Source organism: Parasteatoda tepidariorum, chromosome 3 (assembly GCF_982258835.1).
Source record: "Parasteatoda tepidariorum strain Cologne lab strain chromosome 3, Ptep-v5.0, whole genome shotgun sequence".
NCBI lineage: Eukaryota > Metazoa > Arthropoda > Arachnida > Araneae > Theridiidae > Parasteatoda > Parasteatoda tepidariorum.
Window position 1 is genome coordinate 75,953,593 of NC_141757.1, and position 24,673 is coordinate 75,978,265.

The 24,673-nt window shown below is 29.7% G+C and overlaps 1 protein-coding gene across 5 annotated transcripts in view; it reads left to right on the forward strand.

The window, feature by feature from the left end:
• Window positions 1-24,673, forward strand: part of LOC107448732 (calcium/calmodulin-dependent protein kinase kinase 2) — a 154,866-nt gene that overhangs the window by 69,663 nt on the left and 60,530 nt on the right. For 2 of the 5 annotated variants that reach the window (XM_071181596.2, XM_043044982.3), the window contains exons 2-3: window positions 12,918-12,996; window positions 23,279-23,384. In XM_071181596.2, coding sequence (XP_071037697.2) covers window positions 23,356-23,384 — 29 coding nt within the window. In that variant the 5' untranslated portion in view covers window positions 12,918-12,996; window positions 23,279-23,355. Of the gene's footprint in view, window positions 1-4,120; window positions 4,244-12,917; window positions 12,997-22,474; window positions 22,828-23,278; window positions 23,385-24,673 lie in introns of those variants that run through there. The other 3 variants (XM_043044986.3, XM_043044995.3, XM_043044998.3) reach the window with 3 other exon arrangements.

Consider the following 24,673-nt stretch of genomic DNA (forward strand, 5'->3'; position numbering starts at 1 on the left):
AAAACGGACCTTTCTGAATAACTTTTGATCTAATGGTCGTATCTTCACGTTCTTGGACTCTTATCTTAATGGCTCAAGAGTGTGACCTCAAAAATGCTACTTCATAAATGAAGATGATTTTTTAAGTTACAAAATCAGATACAAGAACGTACCCTGAATAAACTTACAATTTTTTCAAAAGATTTTGACCCCCAATAAAGCCAAGAGAAAAATCCCCCCCCCCTCCTCAAAAAAAAAAAAAAAAGAGCGAATCGTTAAAAACTTTTCGATGATAAATTAGCGACCGCTGTTGTATCATAAACAAAATATATACAGTAAAATTGTAATATAACTTCAAAAAACTTAAAAACCTGATTCTGAAAATTCTAATATTTTACAGTGAGGAGTGGTGGCTCAAGAGATAGAGCGTTTGCCTCCCAATGAGGAGGCCCGGGTTCGAATCCTAGCCATGGCTGGTGCGATACAAATTTAAGACCCGGCTGTCACCGACCACAGTGCTGATAGTAAAATATCCTCTGTGGTAGATGGATCATGGGTTAGATTTTCCTTGCCATCAAGCTATCCATGGGAGGCTTTCGTGGTTTTCCACTCTATGTAACGTAAATGCTGATTAGTTCCACAAAAAAGTAATCCACGCAGGCAAATTTCTCCTAATACTTGATCTAGGAGTTCGTTTGTCTTCTGGATTAGGTTCATGATTACAAGTCAACAGTCTTGAGCATTGGTAGCCGTTAACTCAAAATTGGGTCGGTTATTCAACGACTGTTATAAATATAAATACATATTTTACAGTAACTTTGCTAATATAATATGAAAACGGATAACCCTTTTCAGTTAAAAATATTTTAGACTCAGAAGAAAAATTAATCTTGATATTGATTAGTTTATTTTTGAAATAAACGGCTTCTAAGAAAGCAATTTCTATCATGAATATGCTCTAGATTCTAACCATTATCCTATTTCTAAAGAATTTTATTCGCTTTACGTACAATAGCAAATCACCTGGTGAAAATTTTTGAAAACTAATTCTTTCTTCGTAGGAATTCGAATTTCTTTTCATTGAAAATACTTCATGTTTGTAATGTTAACAAAACCTATAAATATGTAAATATATAAATATGTAGATATATAAACAAGTCTATTCGGGCGTGCATCAAGGGGTTAGATATCATGGAGGAAATATTATGATTTGGGAATTTCCGGCTTCCTTTTGAAAAAGTTTTTTGAATTACGTGACTGAAATGAATTCGGAAGTCCGTTGAGAGTTTATTAGAAAGTTTTGATTTTTAATAAAGAATTCCCATTCGATATTTGTAGTAGTTACAACAATTCCTTTTATAAATTTGAATCACAAAAGTTTATTTTTTCTCTATACGGTTTACTGGAAGGAATGGCCACACCGAGAGGGCAAATGAGAACATACCTTTCTATTGGAAAATGCTTAATGAGTAATGTTAAATCATTCTCTCACATTAAAATAGATTATCTCCTTTTTAATTGAGTATTTATTGTTTAAGCCCACTAAAGTGCATAGTTACCGCCATTTCATATGTTGAAATAAACTAAAGCTTTTCACAGTTCATGTAGTCACATTTTTCCTTCTTTTTCACTGTTATAGTTTTATTTCTTTTATTTATTTATTATTTTTTGTTTGTTTATTTACTAAAAACACATTTCATGCGCGTCAAAGTAAATTTATGACTATCGTTACAAAACCATTTTATTTGTAAAAACAAGCACCATAGTAATATATTCACACTAATAATAATAATATATGGGAAATTTAGCGGTGAAATGTAGGATTTTTTAGCATATAGATGGCAGCACTGTTTTGGAATATTTACTCATTGAATGTTTTCGCTTTATTTTTCAAGATTTTCGAAAGGGGCCAGCACTTGATATATTTCTAAAGCTTTTTTTTTAAAGATTTTGCAATTTATATTTTATTTTGATTTAGTTATTCTAACTGTAACTTTATTTTTCTTATATGTACATATAATATATATGTACACGGGCGTTTCGTTATTAAGTCTTACTCTGTGTACTTTTGAATCATGTTCCCATAATAATATATGGGAAATTTAGCGGTGAAATGTAGGATTTTTTAGCATATAGATGGCAGCACTTTTTTGGAATATTTACTCATTGAATGTTTTCGCTTTATTTTTCAAGATTTTCGAAAGGGGCCAGCACTTGATATATTTCTAAATTTTTTTTTTTAAAGATTTCGCAATTTATATTTTATTTTGATTTAGTTATTCTAACTGTAACTTTATTTTTCTTATATGTACATATAATATATATGTACACGGGCGTTTCGTTATTAAGTCTTACTCTGTGTACTTTTGAATCATGTTTGTATGTCATTAATTTTTCATTGCATTTACATTTCAACTTTTGATGTTTTAATTGCTTTTTCTTATTTAGTTTATCCATTTACGGGTCTCGGGCCACAGTCAGTGTTTTGGCATTGCCACTTACTACAGAAAGGCTCCTGTATGTTGGCAGACAGTGAAGAAGTGCTGTTTTGCTAACATTCATATCTCTATTCATCGTTTTCTACTTGATTTGTGTTTCTAACTTTCTAAATTATTATATATAACCACAATAATATATTCGCACTAATTCTTTCAAACGACTGTTATTTTAACAATTTTACATGATTTTTGCACAATTATAGTTTTGTACTTAAATATGTATTTAGCTTAACAAAAAATCGTGGTATATTTTTTCACAGTGTACCAAATGGCAAACATCACACATATTTTTTTCAAATTATCTAAAATGAACTTCGTTAGGTTATATTGTAAGTCTGACTTAAAAAAAAATCATATTATTGTACGGTGCGTGCAAAATAAAAAAGTGAACACTTTGACTTAATCTAGATGATTTAAGGGTCTAACCTTAAACATTATAATAAAGTAGACCATCCGGTATTTGAAGTTATGAAATCAGACACAAAAATGCATTTTTCTGAAAAAAATATACCTTTTTTTGGGAGATAGGATATCTGATTTTCAAAATATGAGGGACAGAAATCTGGATAAAAAAATGTCTGGAAAATATGTAATAAAAATAATAATGAAAAGAAATAATGACTTTTATCTAGATTTCGATCCTCTCTTGTCATTTATCAGCTCATTGCAGTTTCAAAGTTTTACCAACGGTATTTTAAGATTAGAATGATGTATACTAGTACACATTATTTGTTGTTGCAATTTCTAAGAAAATGGTCAACCAACCAAATGCGAGAAAATTCATGCATCGGGCATTCCATATTTCTTGAGTTATCACGCGAGTATTAACGAATAAATTACCAGAAGCATTGACGATGTTTATGCGCATTAGTCGTTCTTCAATGCTAAAGAGGGTTTTTTTTAAGGGAAATTCAGTAATTATTTTGATCTTTACGCCTCATATTTATAAGGAACATCAAATAATAAGATCACCTGGCAGAAAATAATGAATTAAGTTGGGAGATACTGCCTCACCTAACTATGCATCAGATATTGCGCCATCGGGTTTCCATTCATTGCGTTGGCAAAAAAATTGGAAATTCAGATGATATCCAAAACTCCTTCAGATTTTTGGTTCAAAATGAATTGATTTTTATCTATTTTTATGATTGTAAAAGGTTGTTGATAACGAAGGGGATTACGTAATTAATCAAAAATACAAACTTGTTAAAAATTTATCTGTTTGAATTTAATGTTAATCGTCTTTATCGTCTCTTTAATGCGAAAAGCGAAAGGTTAGTGATGACCACACATAATAATACTCGATCCCATTTGTAACTCAGTTTACGGTATTTATATGTTTGCTTTAATGTTATTCCTTTAAAGAAACCAATTTTATCTATAAGACCAAATTACAAAATAACTATAAGACCTACATTTCAAACCATTTCATCTTTACGACGACGTCTAGTTGATATTTTATCAACAAACACATAAAAACAGGGCATCGACTGGCGCCGTTTTTTTTCAGGCGCGCACATTTGATCGTTACAAGCAGGTGGATATAATCTTATTTACCTTACATATTAAACTTTTATACGTACCCTTAACTCCACTTTTACAAAGCTGGTTAAATAAAGTCTGCGATCATCTGACGTCATTTCAGACTTTATTTATCCTTCATCTTAAAAAAAAAAGGCCATTGCATTTGGTCTAAAAGCGGAGAATTTTTCTAATCATATTTGTTTTTCATGTTTGGTAAAGTTTCAATTCGTAGCAAATGGAAGGTATGTGCGTGTTTTTTTTTTGTTGTTGCTGATATTTTCGTATCTTTCCGGTTTTCTATCTTCTTATTTTTATGAAATATTATAATATTTCAGTTGAAAACTGATGATTATTTTAACTTTTCAAGTTTTAATAATGTTTCTAACAGTTTTTATTATTATTGGTTAATCATTGATTTATATGATTTAAGTAACTTATTTTTTTAAAAAAAAATATTAATTATATTTCAAAAATAAATTAGTTAGTATTCAGATTACTTATGCATGAGTTTAATGACTCTTAGGTGCCTTAATGTTTTTTTTCTTCTTGATTAAATGATTATTTATATTTCCTGCTTTTCAACAAATATCTATTTATTCTATCAAGTTTTTGAAATTGATCACATTTTTTTCATACTATTCTTCAATTGTTCTTAAAAGAACTGAATGGATGAAAGTTATGATCTTTTAAGATAGTTATGATATTATGTATGAAAGTTATGATATTATGTATTAAATTATATGACATTATACAGTACATAGGATAGACTGTATGTTTATCTTATTTCTTGTCAGAGGAGGATCATTTTATTTTGAAAATCCTCAACCTATAAGCAAAACTTAATGAACTAATGATGTTCAACTTTTTCTATAATTTTGTTCCAACGTCTCTGATGTCTTTTCGAAAAGTTTCTAAATCTGTAAACATCTCAAAATGCGCATTTATGAAAATGGACACAGATCGAAATGTACGTTTAAGAATACGGACACAGATCGTAATGCATGTTTAAGAATATGGGCATAGATCGAAATGTATAAAGGATATGGACATATATCGAAAGGTATGTTTAAGAATATGGACGCAGATCGAAATGCCTGTTAACAAAAATGAATACAGCTCAAAAGGCGTATTGATGAAAATAGACACAACTCGAAAAGCGCGTTTAGGAAAATGATTTTAGCTATTTAATAAAATGGACAGAGCATTCGATTCCATTTTTCAAATTTATTTTATGAGTATTGTTCTTTTCTTAAAGAACAAACTAATGAATCCATATAAATTTGTAACGTATATTTCGTCCATTTGCTTATATTTCCTGATAGATTTTATAAATTAGTCTATTTTTTTAAGAGTCTTTGAAAGTCAACAATTGTTTTTGCAAGATTGCAATTGGTGTTATACATTTATAATAGGGTTAGTAAATTTTTGCTGTTGAAATTTAAACATTCAAAACTCACTTTAAAGTTCTGAATACGAAGACATCCACTGAAAAGTTACATCTGTAATATACTAGTACCTTGTTAATATAATACACCTAGTTAAATCTGTAATATACCAAACACGACCCCAAATTCCGGGACTTAGTCTTGTAATGGTTATGGTTAGTGCTTATCACGTGGATTGCCGCGTCGCCCATATTCGGTTGACAGCAAAGTTTCTGATCGAGGCGCGTCACCCGCATTATGTCAGTTATGAGACTACTTGTGAAAGATATTCGTATCTATTTGAAAAGCTATTTTACAGGAAGTAGCAAAACTATTGTTTGCTTTAAAAAGTAATACAAAAATGATTTATCAAGAAAACTAATGGGAACCTCGTAAACGCTTTCTTGTTCACTGCTATTTGACTCACTAAGAAATAAGTTTTCCTTTTTTCTTTTCGAAATTTCAACGAAATAGGGTAAAAATTTTAAGTTATACTCCTCATCAAAGATTCAAACTGATCGTGGGCGAGATGAGAAAGAGATGTAAAGCAACGGACGCAAATAAACAGACATGATACCATGGAATCGAACGGAACGAGATATTATTCTTGTGACCATCAGAGACTTGCATTATTAAAATATCAGTGGGAGTACTTAGCAGAATACGCTTCTTACAGCTGTACTCGTGGCCTGAAATACACTGAAGAGCCAAAAAAAAAACTGGTATACCTGCCTAATATCACGTAGAACCCCCGCGAGCACGCAGAAGTACCGCAACGCGACGTGGCATGGATTCGATCAATGTGTGAAGTAGTGCTGGAGATAATTGACACCTTGAATCCTGCAGGGTTGTCCATAAACCAGTGGGAGTAAGAGGGGGTGGGATATCTTCTGGACATCACGTTGCAAGGCATCCCAAATATGTTCAATAATGTTCATGTCTGAGGATTTTGGTGGATATCTGATACTCATGGTATACTCGTGAAATGGTCGTACGTGAAAATCCAAATTTCATTTCCATCTCGGAGATGCTATGTCCCATCTCTCGTGCGCCGACTATAACACCACGTTCAAACTCACTTATTCACGTTCAAACCCACGCTCAAACTCTGCATAACTTGGCATTGTAGCAGCAGTAACCGATCTAAGAACTGTGCTAGAGACTTGTTGCCTTATATACGCGTTGCCAATCGCAGCGCTGTACTTTGATTGGCTCCATACCCCTTTATTTGCATACTCATGCCTGTACCAGTTTTTTTGGCTCTTCAGTGTAGATTTCACTGTAAACGCGCTTAGCAGTCATCGTGTTAAATAAGTAAGTAAAAGTATGCACGTTATTAATCTTTTAGCTATTAAGTGTGGGCTGAAAACGAAAAAGGCTTATTTTTTACTGTGTTTTGTCCGCAAACACACATTTCGAGCTTTGTCCATTTTCTTAAACACTCATTTTGATCTACTTCCAGTTTTAAAAACTCATCGAAGACCTGCTTAATTTATAACTGCGTAACGTCGATTAAGTGACGAAAAGCTTATGAAAAAATTGAGCTTGCATACTACGAGCCTGCCTCACAAGCATTTTACTTTGTTTTACCAATAACATACAATAACAATCCAATATTTAATGTTTAACCAATATTGCTTAACCAATAACGGTCGAATACTTTTTGAAGAAACCTTCTAAATATTAAAGATATAAAAATTGCAGAAATTGAAAAAAAGAAACAATCTTTATCATTGTTCTTTTTCAGATCAACTATTAAGAATTAAAGAAAACTTAAATACAATATATATGAACGAATAAATAAATTTTATATTTCTTTAACATTAAATTTTTTTCTCAGTCTGAACGCTTGGAACGAGCATAATATTTTTTTCTTCAATTTTATTTTTGATCTTCTATTGTTTAGATACATATAAATTGTTTCTTTTTCATTCTTCAAAAAATAAAATTAATCAATATTTTTGACATCTTGTTTCATTCCTTGCGTTGCGCCTTCCTAATTATTTTTCATATGATTTATTGCCATTCAGAATTATCATCATTTTTTTAACTAAGTATATTTAATTCTTCGTTTCTTGAGATTTAAGACAAAGTAATAAGTCTTTTTCATTTTATCTGTTTTCTTTTTTTGCAATCTTCTTAACGACATCTACCAGCTAAATACCTTGTATTTTCGAAAATATTCCGAAGCATTAGGAACTCACGATAAAAGCGTATTTTTGCTTTTTAGAATTGAACAACATCAAAGATTTCTAATAGGAATTAGGGTCTTAAATGAAATATAAAAAAGTCCACTGCATGTTTCCGCTTCTTTAATTGAAAGAGGATCATATTATCTTAATTATCTTGATTATTTAATGCCTTTTGCGAACAATATAAAAATATGATAATCTTTGAACTACAGAGTCTACTCTGTTTTAATAAGCTTCATTAAATACTAGTACAATTATTTCTCAAGGCATTTTTTTGTTTGTTTTTAATAAGAGTGTAATTTTGAAATAAAAAATTCAGATCAGATATAGGAAATAATTATATGAAATCAAAAGTATTTAGTTAATTATCTTTAAGGAATAAGTGACATATTTAAGGAAGAAGATAAGGAAATGAATTGGTGACCCGTTTTATCTTAAATCCCAATCATATTTTTAATTAAAGTTTTGTCTAATTTTTGGTATCACATTTCACTGAAGCTTAGACATCGAATGATTTTTTATCTAGAAATCATAAATTCTATTATTCCCAAATACAGCTTCAAAAATAAATTTTAAAAGGTTTTTTTTTTCCTGAAAATTTCTGTGCTTTTTTTTGCATATATTGTTCCTTAAATGCGTAGAACATTGTAGTTAAATTTTCAAGTTCTCTTTTTTTAAAAAAAATCAAGAATTAATTTTGTTATTAAACTTGTTGGTAGGGTTAAGTGATACATTATGCAAAAGATAGGGGGTAAGAATTAAATTTTCCCAAATTAGACCAACGTAATGTCCATTCTAATGCAAGGAAACTTGGTATATACGTTGCTATATGAACCGTGAGAAAACGAAATCTGCAATTATAAAAAAAATTACGCGTAAGGAAGATAATGTTATTTGGTGCGATTTTTTTTTTTTCATTTAAGGATCGGTGTTGAACAGCAGACAAATTCTGAGTTTATGACTATCCATATTCTGATATCGGAGCAAACTAGCCTTCTCGAAATTATTTTTTGATGGAACTAATCCGCATTTGTGTTACACGGTGAGAAAAACCACGAAATCCTCCCACGATTCATCGGGATACTAACCCATAGTCCGTCTACAACTGAGGTTTTTTTTAATTTTAGTTCTATAGTCAATGTGAATCGGAAGCATAATTCGCATCCATCACCTACCGCTGGGATTCGAACTTAAGTCATCAGATTGAGAGACGAATGCTCTATTTCGTGAGCCACCGCGGCTCATTTGGTGCGATTGTAAAGGCCTGTAGTTGCCATAGTAAAATTATTTTGCGTCACTACAGGTAACTGGAGCTGAAAAAGTTCCAGCTCCGCTCCATATAAAATGTTAAAACTCCAGCTTCGGCTCCGTTAAGGCTCCATCTGAGACTATTTTACTATATATTTATGCGTGCGTTGGGGTTTGATTTTAATTTTCAAATTTTTAGCATGAAAAGGAACATTAAAAAATAATAACACAATCATCAGATCGGACACAAAATACAATTTGTTTTAATTTACAGTTGAATTAGTTGCCCAATCTTGAGAAAATGATTGAGTCTAAAAAATCATTTTTCGTATTTGTTCTTATATCGTAATAAGTGTAGTTTAAAGTCGAGAATAGTCTTTCTACAACGTTATAATGCAGCCGACTTCATAAATGTTTGTAGGAGGCAATGAAGTTGGTGGGGCCTTGGAGCATGGGAAAATTTTGAGCTCCAGCTCCGACCACATCTGCATTTGGAGCATAGCCCCAGAGAGTACCAAACTCCAGTTACGGATTCTTGATCACTGCATTACAGAAGAAAGAACTGAAATTGAAAAAGAAGATTTCTAATTTCGAAGGGGCTGGGAAGTGACCGGTCTGTTGCATGGAAACAGCGTTAGGTTGTTGTAAAAGATCGCCTTAACTCTCACGCTATGCTTGAACTTACGATAACGCGATTTTGAAGTATATTTGACAAAGATAGAGAGCACATTGAACATACTATTGATAAAAAAAAAGTTTTACGTTCAATTTAGTTTTTGCTCTTAATTTTCACCTGTTTTTTTCTCCTGATGGTTTCAATTTCTTTTTCCAGTGGACCATATAATGTACATACCAAATTTCATCGACTTCCGTTAACGAGGATGAATGTGTGGATCTTAAACAGAGCAACAATTAGTTGTAACCATCCTTATATTAGCATATATTTGTAAAACACAGTGGCAAAATTCAAGTAAATCTAATAGACAGGACATCGCGTTCATCATTCGCATCATTGTTAAACATTGTTTTCAGCTGTTTCTTTAAGATGTTACCTGCAGCTATTACTGTTACTTTAAGTTTTGCTCGTCTTCAGTCATCATATTTTATTCGACTGTGAAAGTGGCGCAAAATGTCAATATAAAGAAAAATCCCATGTGAAAATGAAAAAGTGTTTTTCGTTTAGTTTTTTAAATAATTTAAAAACTATTCTGACTCAGCGTTGTTTGGGTTTATAACAATGCGCTAACATTGATAAATATTCATTATGTTTAATAATTTTCATTTAGGAAATACATTTTCTCTAAATTAGATATCATTTTTAATAATGCTATTATTATTTTTTTAACATTTTGTCTGTTTATTTCGTTTTAAATTTCAGACAATTCTTTACAGCATGAGAGTATACAGGGAGCTCAGAGTGTATGAAAATGCCCAAATGTACTGAGAAGTTCACATTGAATCAACAAATTTAAACTGCATATTTATATTAACTTCAAAAAATGCACCCAATGATGTTAAACTTAACACACCCCAATGATAAATCCTAGACGTGTTGAAACAAGCTTAAAATTTGAAATAGAGACCATTATCTTTTATTGCAGATTTGTATTTTTCAGAAAAACTGCCCCAGTTTTATAAGCAGGTTGGTACATTTTAGTTAATAGGTGACGCTTATTCGAATCAAAACTGGTTAAAATAAAGATATCTCGAGTTACACATGTCACATCAAAATAGTAAATCGACTTGTTTGAAATTTTATAAAAACCTATCAAACTTTACCTTTTTCTCACTCCTTAGGATATGTCACCTTAGGTGCTACGTTGACTCCCAAGGGGTTTGGATGGGATTTTTAAAATAGAAAACAAGTAGACTTCTATTTTTGTGAACTGAGATTAATTTCACGGGATATCTCTATTTAATGCAACTTTATTTGCTTTGCCCGTTTTCTTTGATCTTTTTATAAAATATTTTCTTCATGTATTTTTAGATTTTTGAAATAATCTGTATTTCTCGAGATGTATGGCTGTTTCTGTATATTTTGGTCACTCTCTCTTTATATATATATATATATATATATATATATATATATATATATATATATATATATATATATATATATATATATATATATATATATATATATATATATATATATATATATATATATATATAATATATATATAGAAAAGAAGAAGAAAAAAATTTCAAAAACATTAAAAGAAATTTTAAAAAATCAGAAAGACAGAAAACAAAAAAACAAAACGATACAGTGTCGTTCTCAGCTCACACGGTTATATCCGCAAATTAAAGGGCTTTCTAATATAGTATTAATATAGCCAAAGCAAAATATATCACTATATTGATTACCAAATGAGATACTTTATTTTCCTTACCGAATAATACCATTAAAAATGATATTACTATATAAATAATTTATTGCATATTGGTATCAAACTTATAACATTTTAAGCGGTTATTTTACCTTTTATCAATTAAACCGAGTAGAAGTTTTGTTTCCAAAAATAAAAATTTCTTAATAGTTAGAATTATTGTGAAAGAGGATATAATAGCTCCTTGGAATACTCTGAAATATTCAAGAGAGTAACAGTTCTATTTATACATTTATTCCTCGAAATTGAAACAGGAAAATAGATATACGTCCGAAATCTGCAGATGACGGATTATAATTGTTAAAAATACAGTGTAGGAAAATATGCCATAGCTACGCAATATTTTATTTATTATATTTCATTTCATTCACTTGCAGTTTGGCGATGCATTCAAATCGTGATGCATTAAAACCTTTGTTTTTAATAGATCAATCCAATATTTAAAATGAAATTTTAAAAAAAAAATTGTCTTGCGAGAAGTTATCCAAAAATTTAATATCGGCTGAAAATTCAGACTATTATTCAAAAAGTCTAGAAAATTCATATCTTCTGTTATGCCATCGGTTTTATCTAAATAATATGGCGGCATCGATCGCTATGTCATTCATTCTCTGCTCATTTATTATGTATTAATAGATCTTCGATCATTGCAGCTTGAAAGAAATATTTCTATCAGTGATCGATTGTAATCAAATATTTTAAGGTATCTGCCACTTCTGGTTGATCGTGAAAGTTGAATAAAGAATAAATTAAGAAGCAATTAGATGGTTAAAACTAAAATTAAATGATTAAATAAATGAAAAATGAGACTATTCATTAAAGAAAAGTACTAAAATAATGTTGCGCTCGAGAAAAAAACGATGCTTTTTAAAAAAAAGTTTTTAATGAATTATTGGATCTTTCAGGTACTCATTGGAAATTTTTGAATCAGAATGTACGCAACTTTTTACATTATTTCAATCTAAGTGATTATAAGTTATAAAATCTAAATTTTGAACGAAATCAGTTCAATAGTATATGAGCAATAAAACTTAATAATTAGTATTTTTAAACGTTTATTTTTCGAGAATTATTAGACTGATTCATTTCAAAATTTAAATTTTGTCATTTAAAAAATATGCTGCAAATTGGTGAATAAAATATAGTATTAATAAGCAATTTTAATTTTAAGAATCACTTTTAGTCTGGGAGTGTCTTTGGAGAAATTGGTTTTATAATTGTGCAAAGCACTTCTGATCAGCTTAGATGAGTTTAATGGTATCCCAGAATAGAATCATAGAACGTCCCAGAAGTTTTAAAAATTATTTGACTGATTTTGCTCAGATTTTAGAATTTTTTATCTTAAAAATCGCATATTACAAAAATGGCGTAAGGTTTTGGAAAAAGGAAATAATAAACAATTTCAGCTTTTAGAAATTATCTCATCCGTTGGGTTATCTTCGAAAAAAATGGGTTTTTAAATGTGCAAAAACATTTCGGATTCAAACATATGCACTAAAAGAAAAATTAAAATTAAAGGTCCAAACTTTCAACCACTCTACTAATTAAACTAGTGAGACCATGTTTTCATTTATTTAATTATTTTCAATATAATATTTTGATTTGCTATTAACATGATTGTTGCCACATAAGTTAATCTTAGAATATATGTTTTTATTTCAGCATCTAACGGTTTGTGCCAAATATGGAAGAAAATAAAAAGTCAAAATTATTAAACCCCTTCTGAGGCAGATCTGAAAAGGTACATTTAAATTATAATAATAGATTTATACATTTAAAATCTTAATATTTAATTTCCTCTTTTGTATTCCGAATGATTAAGTGATAATAAATTAACCCAGTAAACATTTTATTTGTATGGTTAGATTTTCATTTTTAAGACATTATTATTAAGCTTAAAAAACATTTTATTTGAACTAAATATTTACATTTAAAATTTAATTAACACCTTTTATTAAATTTAAAAAAAAAACTTACCCTTGAGGAAAAGGCAAAATGTTTTAATATACACTCATGCAGGCTTAGATACCCGCAAGTGACGTCATCGTAAGTGAACCGTAGCAATACAAAATCTAATTAGGTTTGACACACACGCTTAAAGTCGCTTATAAGTATCCAATTAAATCTGATTGAAATCTCGTGGTTGGATATAAACACTTCATTTCTTGTTTACCGTGTTCCTTAAATAAGTACGAATCTATTGTTAAAATGATAAACTCTCACTTTTTTTACAACTGTAAAAAAATGCAATTGGATATTTGACAGTGACGTATTGTGAACATATCGATCCTGATTGGCTGTTGAAACGGGGCATTAATTTATTTTAGCAATTGTTGTTTCCATTCTGTTTCGAGTAAGTCAAGCCCGTCAAGTATTAATTCTCTTAAGTGACACATTCCATATTATTTCACAAAGATTCCTTCACAAAGATTTCAATTCTTTCACTAATTATTTCTTACTTAACACAAAGTCAGGTACATGAAGAATGTAAGCAGCAAAATTATGCATCAAAATTTCCAGATACACGAAACAAAAATAATCACGGTTACATTAAAACACAACATACACAAATAATAAATCCAAGTTAAGTAAAAGACGTAGACAAGAAAGAATTATAATTTAACAAATTTAACGTGCTTTACGGCATTGAATTTACTTAACTTCACGTTAATTAATATTCTAACTTAAGGAGAAACTTAACTATATGGAGAAACTTAACTTTAACATTCCATCTTTATAAACGATCAGCTGGTGTGGAGGTCATAGGTCACGTGTCTGTGTATCAGTGATCTTCTTCTTCCCGAATTTCAAGTACCCAATCTATAATTTCGGTAATGTCTTATAACTATTTAGTATTTTTTAATAAAGTAGAACAGTAGCGTATAAGAGCACGCATAATGTTGTTAACAATGACAGATAATCAAAGAACAACGGAAAGTTCTAAATTGCATTTCAAATATAACTTGACATTTCCTTCGAGAAAAGATCTTTAGTCCTATTTAGCTGTGTAAAATTAATTTATTTTGAGAAGCATTTCAATTTCGAAGATCTTGGTGAAGATTGACAGCCTGCGAATGTTTTTGTTGTAGAAAAGGTTTCGAGCAAATTCGGTAAAAATATTTACAATTCAGCCTCTCTTTCTGCAGTATATTAATTTGTCAAGTTTCAAATGCTTAAATATGAACAGTTCAAATGAGCTCTTGATAAATATCAGCAATAAGGAGGTTCAGGATTGAAAAAATTATATAATATATTTATAGGTATTACATAATTTCTTTGTGCGATATGAGTTTTTTTCTTTCAGTATACGTAAGGCGCTTTTTAAATGTTTTCCGTAAACAGGGAAAGAAAAGCACAATTCTTTGAAAGAACTACATTTCTATTTTGAAGAATGTATGTTTATTGTCTGATTTTATTTCAATAGTTATAACTAGTTAATTAATATGAATTAAATATAAACTTTTCGTATTATATTAATTTTTTTTTCATCTGTATTTTTTGTATCGTGCACTGAGAAAAAAAAATCCGGGCAAATCTTTCTAAATATGGTAAAAGGTACCGTATTCTCTGGCTCAGAGGGAACACCAAAAAGTGTGGTAATTTTACCATGATGATTTTATAATGAATTTAAGATAAGATTAACTGAAAAATATTATTTTACTATCAAGCTATTTGATTGCGAATTTAGTAAATTTACTATTTCTAAATGTAGTCTTCCAAATGTGTCGGTAATTTTAATAGTTCTAATTTGATAAACACAGACAAAAATATTTGGTATTATTGCAATCTTTTTTGTATAATTCGAATGCTTAGACCAATATTTCATTTTATAATAATAATTATAATTTTTAACTGGCAGAGTGTTTATTTCTTGTGAATTACAAGTGAACATTTATAACAATGAAACAATTCATGTTTCTCAATATGTTTATACCCGATATCGTGAGAAGTTTCAAACAGCATAAAATTAAAAAAAATAAAATTAAATGATACTACACTGTTACTGAAAAATAAGCAGTCAGCTAATACAGTGACTCATTTATAACAGTAACATTTCTGGCAAAATGCAGAAAACTTTTTCTCTCAATTCAGAATCCCTTCCATTTTTGATCAGTAACCTTCTCAGAATTAACATAAAACCTTTTTGAAGAACTCAAAAATTTGCCTCCAAGAATCGGTATTTCTTTGTAAAAGGCAACATGGATTGTGGGTTAGTAATGTTTCATTTTAATACATCTAACCATGGAATATATAAGTTCATCTAGTGGAGCCTTCTAGCATGAATGCATACAGTGAATCCGATAGTTGAGACAGAACCACACAGAAGATGAGACAGAACCACAATTTTGCACCTAAACGTTTCTGAGGGTTTTGTGTTTCTATTGTCCAGTTTCACGAATTGAGGAGGACATGGGGTAGAAACTCCTCATGTTAAAGGATTTGAGGAAATGTGTGACCTCCTCTTTGGGAGTCGAACATCCGCTTTATGGGTCATGAGAATAACTGCTTAGCCCTCTCTGCTAATGTATATATTCAGCTCTAAAGAGCTAAGTGACTTCATAAGGCTCAAGGATAGAATCTAGAAAAGCAAGTAACAAATGAGGTTACCCTGAAATCCATTAATGAATGTACTGTAAAAGTAACGAATTTTAACATACATATCATAAATACTAACACATAGAAAAAAAATCGAGATAATATTTATTGAAGTTCTTCTAGCACACAAAATATAGGGTAACTGACGCTTCCATTTGAATCCTATGAGCTTGTGTTAAAATAAATATAGAGAAGGAAGTGGTGTAATTATATGTTCTAGAAACGTTTAGATAACACTAAAATAAGAAATGAAATTTTTAATGCGTGTAATTCTAAAGAAATTAATAGTTTCTGACTACACGAGAAGATAGAATTTCAGATCGCTGATTCACCATTGGGACGACTTTCGCCTCCTGACTTTGCTAACACGTAGACCTGAAAATAACCACACACAAAAAAAGAAAAAAATGGCAACATAAATTTAAATAACCGGTCAATTTTTCCCTCTTTTTTTTCCTTTTCTTTTAGAATTGTTTAGTGGTAAAAGTACATAAAAGCAGAAAGATTCTGAAAAACACAATTTTCATTAACACGTAATATACGCAATTAAAAAAGCTTTCTAAAAATGACTATTGAATCAAAAGAACCTATCGATATCTGTCACCGAATCATTAGGTTTGGGGAACTAAGTCATAAGAGTCTGCCGGCGGTTGGCTACTAACTAAAATTTTAAATTTTCAGATCTACTAGCACGCATTTACTTCTGAGAGTGAGGTGTTACAACACTCACATGCAAAAAATGAATAAATATTTAAATAAATTCTTAATAATCAAACAAACTTGATTTTCTAAGGATTCTGAGGTAAACTCTAGAAAATTTTGAAAGTCGTTGGAAGCAATGCGTGACATAATGAAATTCTTTTACAGTGTATCATCAACTCAATACCGTTATCACTATTTTAAATAAACCATACCAGAAAACGTGATAGACAGATTATCAGGTTTTTCACCATTCTTTTTTATAAAAGGGATTGCGATCAAAGTCTTAAAAGTATCAAATTTATCGGGAAGTGTACGATAGATTCTGAAAAATTCTCTGGTAACTGAAATCGAATTTTTTTCTTAGAAAGAATGATTGTGAACGATAACCATTTTTATGTTAAATTCTTTTGTTAACAGTGTGTTTTTATTAAATCTGGGAGCAATAAAAACTGTAGCTTTAAAAATTAGAATTTTCGACAAAACCATTACAATAACAAACTGAAAGATCATTATCAAATGATTTAAAAACCGAAAATTTTTGTACTTATTACCAGAATTCGTATTTATCAGAAATGTTCCTTTCAATTCCGTGGAACGAAATCGAAAGAGGCTATGCGGAAAAAGCCGCTTGACTTTCTCACATCTAGTGCTCTGTCCTTAGATAACAATTCGAGGCTAAACTCGGCGTAAGGAAAGCGTCTAAATTATCCGCCATACAGTCCTGATCTCACACCTCCATCTGTTTCCGACTTTGCGGAAGAATCAGGGTGACAGGTTCTTTGAAAGCAGTCACACTAGCCCTTTAACGCTTCGTTCCAATTCAAATTTTTTTTTTCCGTGGAGGGTTTTCTAAAGCTTATGAAGTTATTTAAATGTCTCATCGCATTTGGTAGTTATGCAGAAAAATAAAGATACATCTCGTTTTTAAAATTTCATTACATTTATTGTCTTTAACACAGTTTCGGTCCACAAACATTAGTGAAACTTATTTTCGAACTATGCCTTCGTATTAATTAAAAAATGTCCGTCATTATTAATGTTCTTCTACAAAAATACTGGGCAAATTATATTTAAACATTATTTTTGTAGTAAAAAATACAGCAATTTCACGACAGCAGTAAACATTTAAATTCAAACAGTATTTTATAGTAGTTTTTAAGTAGTTAACTGTGAATAAGAAGAAAATAAATGCTCTGATACTTACGTAAAAGTTATAAATATTTGGTATTTATGAATTATTTATTTTAAGGAATGTATTGATTGGTATTATTTCTCTTAAATACCAGAATCCATAGAGAATGACTCAAGCGATATTTTTTTAATCAGACATTCAAGATACATATCTAATGGATAATTGCATTAAGTTAATGTTCGTAGTTTTTAAAAATAAGATAGTAATGTTATATAACGAAAATGGTTTAGCAAATACTATTCCTTGTGAGTCCAGAGACAAATCTGATTTGCCCTGGAGAAGTCCTCTGGGAAATATTAATATTGAACGTAATACTTACACAACTTTTCCGTTTCTTTGACTATTTCATAAATTTATAACTGTATGAAAGAAAATTGTCAGACACTGTTTAAAAATTTAGATTATTCTTTTTTTAAAAATAAAGAATAAATATGAAATTAACGATTAATTTACAGTTCGTAAAAATCTGCATACCCTGTATAATTTTTGATCTAATAATCGGCTCATTTTTACATATTTAGACTCAATCTTATTAGTTCAAGGGCCTGATCTCAAATATGCTACTCAATAAGTGTAGATGGTACTTTAATTTACGAAATCAGACACAAAAACATGCTTCCTTTAAATAAACATAATCATAACATAAAAAGAGTTCAAACTTTAGACTGCTGCACTTACCAAATTATTGGGTCCATATTTCAAAGATTGCATTTGAACCCCACATTTTAAGGTTCAAGAATCCGTACCTGACAAAAAAAGGTATGCTTATTCGAGAAAAATAAGTTTTTATATCTGATTTCGTAACTTACAATATCGTCTGCATTAATTATTTAGCATGAATGAGATCAGGCCATCTAGCCATTTGATCCACGATATGTGATCACGTTCTTGAATGGCTAAGATAGGTCTGATCTTTACATTTTAATCAAATATCGTGTGTCGCCATTGCAAACTCTTCGTTAATTGAACAGCTGTGACGTGTGTAAAAAGAATAGAAAATCGAATAGAGCAATAAATTTTATTACAAATTGCAAAATGCTTCAAACAATTTATTTTTATTTATTTTTTTATTTGCAAATTTTCACAATTGTCTATGAATAAAAAATATTTAGTTCATCAAAAGTGACAACCCGACTAAGAAGTATAGTAAAATTTTAAAAATCTTGGAATACAACTTAGTCCTTTTTGATCAATCGACTAAATCCTACCACATTCAATCCAAAAACTTGTATAAAAATGTATGGTTAATAGTTTGGATTAGTCCAGTACTTAAATTTACTGGGAGAGGACAGTGGTTCATAAACAGACAAAAATCTTGAAATAGGGCCTTGTCCACTTCGGTCAAGCAAGCAACAAAATTCCTAAACATTAAAATCTATGGTGTATACCAGGGGTGGCCAACCTGTGGCTCTTTGAAGGATTATTTGTTGCTCTCGATAAATGTACCCCAGTTCCCTTTTCCTTTTTTGTGCTATTATATTTTAACAAAATTATTATCGTCCCTTGACGAATCGACAGATATCACAGATCTTCTGCAAATGAAAGTTTTTATACGTTTTGTTTCACCGGACTTCGTTGTTAAGGAAGAATTATTAGATTTAGTAGCACTTCAAGAGTCAACCCGTGCTGTCGATATTAAAAATGCACTAGATTCCATAATGAAAACTTTTTATGTGCTTCTTAATAAACTTGTAAGCATTGCAACTGATGGAGCTCCAGCAATGCTGGGTAAAAAAAAATCGGTGTTATTGGGATTTTAAGAGATGATTCTCAAATTCCACAATTCATACCGATTCACTGCATAATTCACCGAAAACATCTCATTACAAAATATTTAAAATATCCTTATGTTATGAAAACAGTGTTACACATTGTAAATTACATTCGCACCAATGAAAAAAATCATCGACAATCCAAAAATTGCCTTAACGAACTAAAGGACGAAGAACTTCCAAATGACATCAATTCCTTTTGCAGTCTTTTCTTTTACCGATCAGTATTAACTAACCAGTATCTCAAAGAATTACTGAGAAGTGCTGTCATCAATTATTCACCAAATTTTATAGAATTATCAAGAGCAGTAAAATAAATGTGTTTAATTTTTAACATTTAAATTCAATACGAATATATTGTACTTTTATATGTTTTCAATAAATATAATTTCTGTGAAAAAACTTTTTTTCATACCTTTTTGCGTAAATACGTATTTAATTGCGGCTCGAGAAAATTTTCAAATTTTGAAAAATGGCTCTACTATCAAGGAGCTTGGCCACCTCTGGTGTATACTTTGGCTCGATAATTAAATTTACTGAAAGAAGACAACGGTTCTGAAACAGACTAAAATGCGTGAACGAACATCTAATGAATTCTCTTTCTATTTTTTGTTCTTGCATTTTTATTTTATTGTATAAATATGTTTGCTTATAAAATATTTTGTAATCCGTTAAAGTGCCAAAGAATTGTTTCGTTTCTCTAATTACTTAGGTAATCTGGAAAATATCCTTTCGTCACACTGCATCTAAGAATGTAGAGAAATTTTTTAAAAACAATAATCGATGAGTTGAGTGATTATAAAGAGTTCTATATAAAAACTGTGTAGAAATCATTTATTCTACAGATTACCTAGCTAATGTGCAGATTAACAGAGTTAATCCATTAAAGAGCCTAAAAATTGTTCCATTTCTCATATTATCTAGGTAATACTTCATATAATAGGTGCCTATATAGTTTACACAGTTTACAATCACTCGTTAAAGTCATAATAAAGTTTTGCTGGAACAACAGCGACGTTTCAAACCTTAAATTAACTCGATATTACTTCATTATTTTTCGCTATCTAAAATATCAAGCTACTACTGCAGTCAAACAATCAGCTCATTAATCGACAGAAACAATCATCAATCTTTTCAAAAATAAAATACAATAAATCAGGCTGTTTAAAATATTATTATAAATTAAGAATTCAATATCTAGATATTCATAGAATCGTGTTAATAACTACAATTGAATAATCAATAAATTGATTGACAGATTGAAACATATTTGTGAGCTTCGACGATACGGAAATCGAACTTACAAAGGAAACTAGGGAAGTGTGACTCGCCAATTTTGAAATAAACTAGTGGGATGCATGCCTTATGAGGAATAATTTTAGGGGGCAACATTCGTTTCGGCCCATAGAAGGTTCTGTGAGAGATAAAAAATAATTCAATATATAGAAAAATCGGTATTTTATTACTTCAATGCAGACTATTAGTTATTGTAATTGTCTCATACTCCAATTAGTTTGTAATTAATTGGATAATTAATTTGCAAATTAATAAGTAATTTATCAAATTAAGTAATTAATTATTAATTAATTGATTTGCAATTACATGCTCCAATTAATTTGGAAATTGTTTTGGAAAAAAAAAATTAAAAAACTTATATGTCAATTTTTTTTTTTTAAAATTAGCCTAACAGGTTTTTCAGAAAAACTACAGATATATAAAATTTTCGATATCAATTTTGGCAATAAATATGCATTATATAGTACGTGAAAGTATCACAAAATTAGAGTATGAGATAATTACAATAACTAATAGTCTGCATTGAAGTAATAAAATACCGATTTTTCTACATATTGAATTATTTTTTATCTGTCACAGGACCTTCTATGGGCCGAAACGAATGTTGCCCCCTAAAATTATTCCTCATAAGTACTTACATCCCACTAGTTTATTTCAAAATTGGAGAGTCACACTTCCCTAGTCTCCCTTGTTAGATAAGCGCACATTACCGAGGTGAATTGTGGGAAGCTCTTAATTCTGTACTTTAAACATAGTTAATTTGCAGAATACCTAAATAACGAGCATATTTGCGAAGAATTATTAATATAAGGTTTAAAGAAATAAAGAAAACATCAAATAACACTTTATGCTATGGATTAGAGGTGCAAGTGAAATGTGATTGTAAAACTATATTTTTTGGAGCATTATTTTGTGTAGATAATAAGTAGTTTTTGTAGGTGTGGATCTGCAAGTATCAGATTGTGTAGATAATAAAAAAATACACGAATATTTATTTTAAAAAAAATTTTTTTTTTGTTTTTAAAAATTAAAAAAAAAATTTAAATGAAAAGTTTAGAAATATTTACGGTTATAGATGACAATAAGTTTTATCAAATAAATTTTACATAAATGCATTCGTATTTGTCAATTCACGCAAACGTACAGTATCGCAGAAATTCATTTCCTGTGAAAAATGTTCTGAATTGCGATTTTCCTTACCTTTGAATGATGTCATATATTATTGAAAATTTCACAACTCAGCTGTTATTTTTTAGAAATCATCCGTGGAATAATAGTAAGAAACAAATATCATTTTTTATATACATATACACACTATACCCACATTAAACATTATTTAGAAAGCTAAAAATCCGAAACGATGCCAGAAGATTTCTTTTCTAGCAATACAATTACGATTTCAGTCTGATAAATGAAGTGACCTTCTTGCTTAATGTTCTCTTTTCTTTTAAATAAATAGTTACATAATATAAAAGTCACATCAAAAACATAATTGAGTTCTATTTTTATGTCCTATAAATTCTGCATCGCTTTATGAAAGTTAATCGAAATTTAATAAGAAACTGATGCCATCGTCACGTGACTTTTACAGTTTTCTTTTAAGGTGGAAATACTTTAGTACAAATTTTATTTTATAACCAGAGTTGTACAGTTGATCCAATTTTAAATTTACGACTATCAATGATCAACTTTGCAGCCTTGTAATTCTGAGCCCAATACAGAAGACAAGGGAACTCTTGGATCAAGCAAACTAGTCTTAATGTAGGATTTTTGAGGGAACTAACTAGAATTTGAAAACATCGCAAAAAACTGATCTCAATTTGAAAATTTGGTCACATAAAAACCATGAAATCTGCCCACCGTTAAGCCGACGAAAAGAGGTTTGTCATCCATGATCTGCTTACCACACCACTGAGGATATTTCACATCAGCACTGTGGTTGGTGATAGCCGGTAGCAGAAATAGAATCGACCAGCCATCGTTGGCGTTTGAACCTCGGTTACTAGATTGAGAGGTGAGCTCTCTTGTCTCTGATCCATCACGTCTTTGTAGAATGGGTAATCTTTAAATGTATTATGGACACCTTGTCTGGTAAAATCATATTTTTTTAGAGATATGTAAAAGTGCTCAAGTTTCGTATGCCTTACAAACAGGTGACAAGGGTAAAATGTTGTCTAAATCATTGATTATTCCATTTAAATAGAAAACTGTTCAAATTGAAAATTAGAAAATGACTTTAAAATTCCTTTATTGAATCTTCATTTTGTTTGTCCTTGTTTGTCCCCTTTTTTTGTTTGTCCTTTTCTTCTTTTTGTTCAAACTACTTTTCACCAATAATTTGTTTTTATTAGTCTCAAATATGCTAGCTTGACTTTTTGAATTTAATTGTATTCTGACATCTAAAAAATGTAAGATTTTAAATTTATTTTAAATAATAATATTTAATGAAGTTATTTATATTGCAGACATACTTCCTTGTGAGACTGAAAGATTTCTTTGACATAGTTTTATCGATTTGAAACGCTGCACTTAGCAAGCTTAGATGGCTAAAGATTTCTACGCTTTCTGCAGGTTGGTACTTAATTCATATTAAAATCAAACAAGCGTTAAAAAATTTTTTTATTGTACTGAATCATTGATTTCACTATGTATGATATCCTCTAATCACCACTCTTAAAATTGTTTTTTTTAAGGATTTTTGCTTATGAAATTAAAAAGTTTCCGTGCTTTAAACAGGAAGGAAAGCTTTAGTTTTAATCTAATATTAAATAAAAGAATTGTCTGGATTTGAAACCGAACAAATATTTTTAAGATTTAAAAATGAATGACTTTTATGACTTATGAAAATTTAAAATTGATAAATGTTTTATGATATATTATTATATATATATTTGCTATGAAGTGTTGAAATAATTTTTCAGATAATTAAAAAAGTGTCTCACAAGTTTTTCATTATAAAAATTAGTGTTTTTTTTTCTTTTTAAATTGACAATTTTGTGCTATAGATATAACTGGAACAGAGCACGATGGAGACATTTAAGAAACGTTGACTTGAAAGTTGATAATAATTGTCACGAACTCACTAAATTGAAAGTTAAAATAGTATATTAAGTTAGCAGGTAAATAGCCTTCTAACGTTAACAGATAAATAGCATAAATTTACAGATAAAGAGCATAAAAAAGTAACAGACAAATAGCCTAATTTGTCGAAGCTGTGATTTTGATCAGAAGAAATTTCCTTCTTCTGCATGTATCTTACTGACAAAAATACTCTATCGTTATCAATGATAACGTTTAATAAAACGTTAATAAAACGTTTTTAAAATGAAATTGAATGTATTTTAGCTCTATTTTATTTGACATAAAAGCTTTTAAACGTTTCTATATGCATGCATTTTATCTTTTTACTGAAATGCATGATATTGATTTAAAGCTTTTGTCAAAAACACAAATTGTTATTAAATCAGCATTATAGATTTTTATGTTTTATGTTCTAGTCATTCGAAATGACGAATATTTGGTGTTAGTATGTTTTATATCTAAAAGCTGTTGTTTTTTTCTGCATTTTGAAAAAAATATTTCTTAGCATAAAAATACTCAATCGCTAACAATGCAAACATATTTCTATGTTTGCATTGCCGTGAAAAAAATAAGCGACAATTTGTGTATCGAAATATAATTATATATTTATGAAAGCTATAAAAATAACCTATTTCAAATAAAATTAAATTATCAAATTTTGCGTTACACGCTAAAGAAAACTACAAAAGTGTTTTTCAGATTACTTTTATCAGTAATATGTATTCCAGCTAAATGTTCACTATCTGAACGAAATTATTTTTAAATAATCAATAATCTTT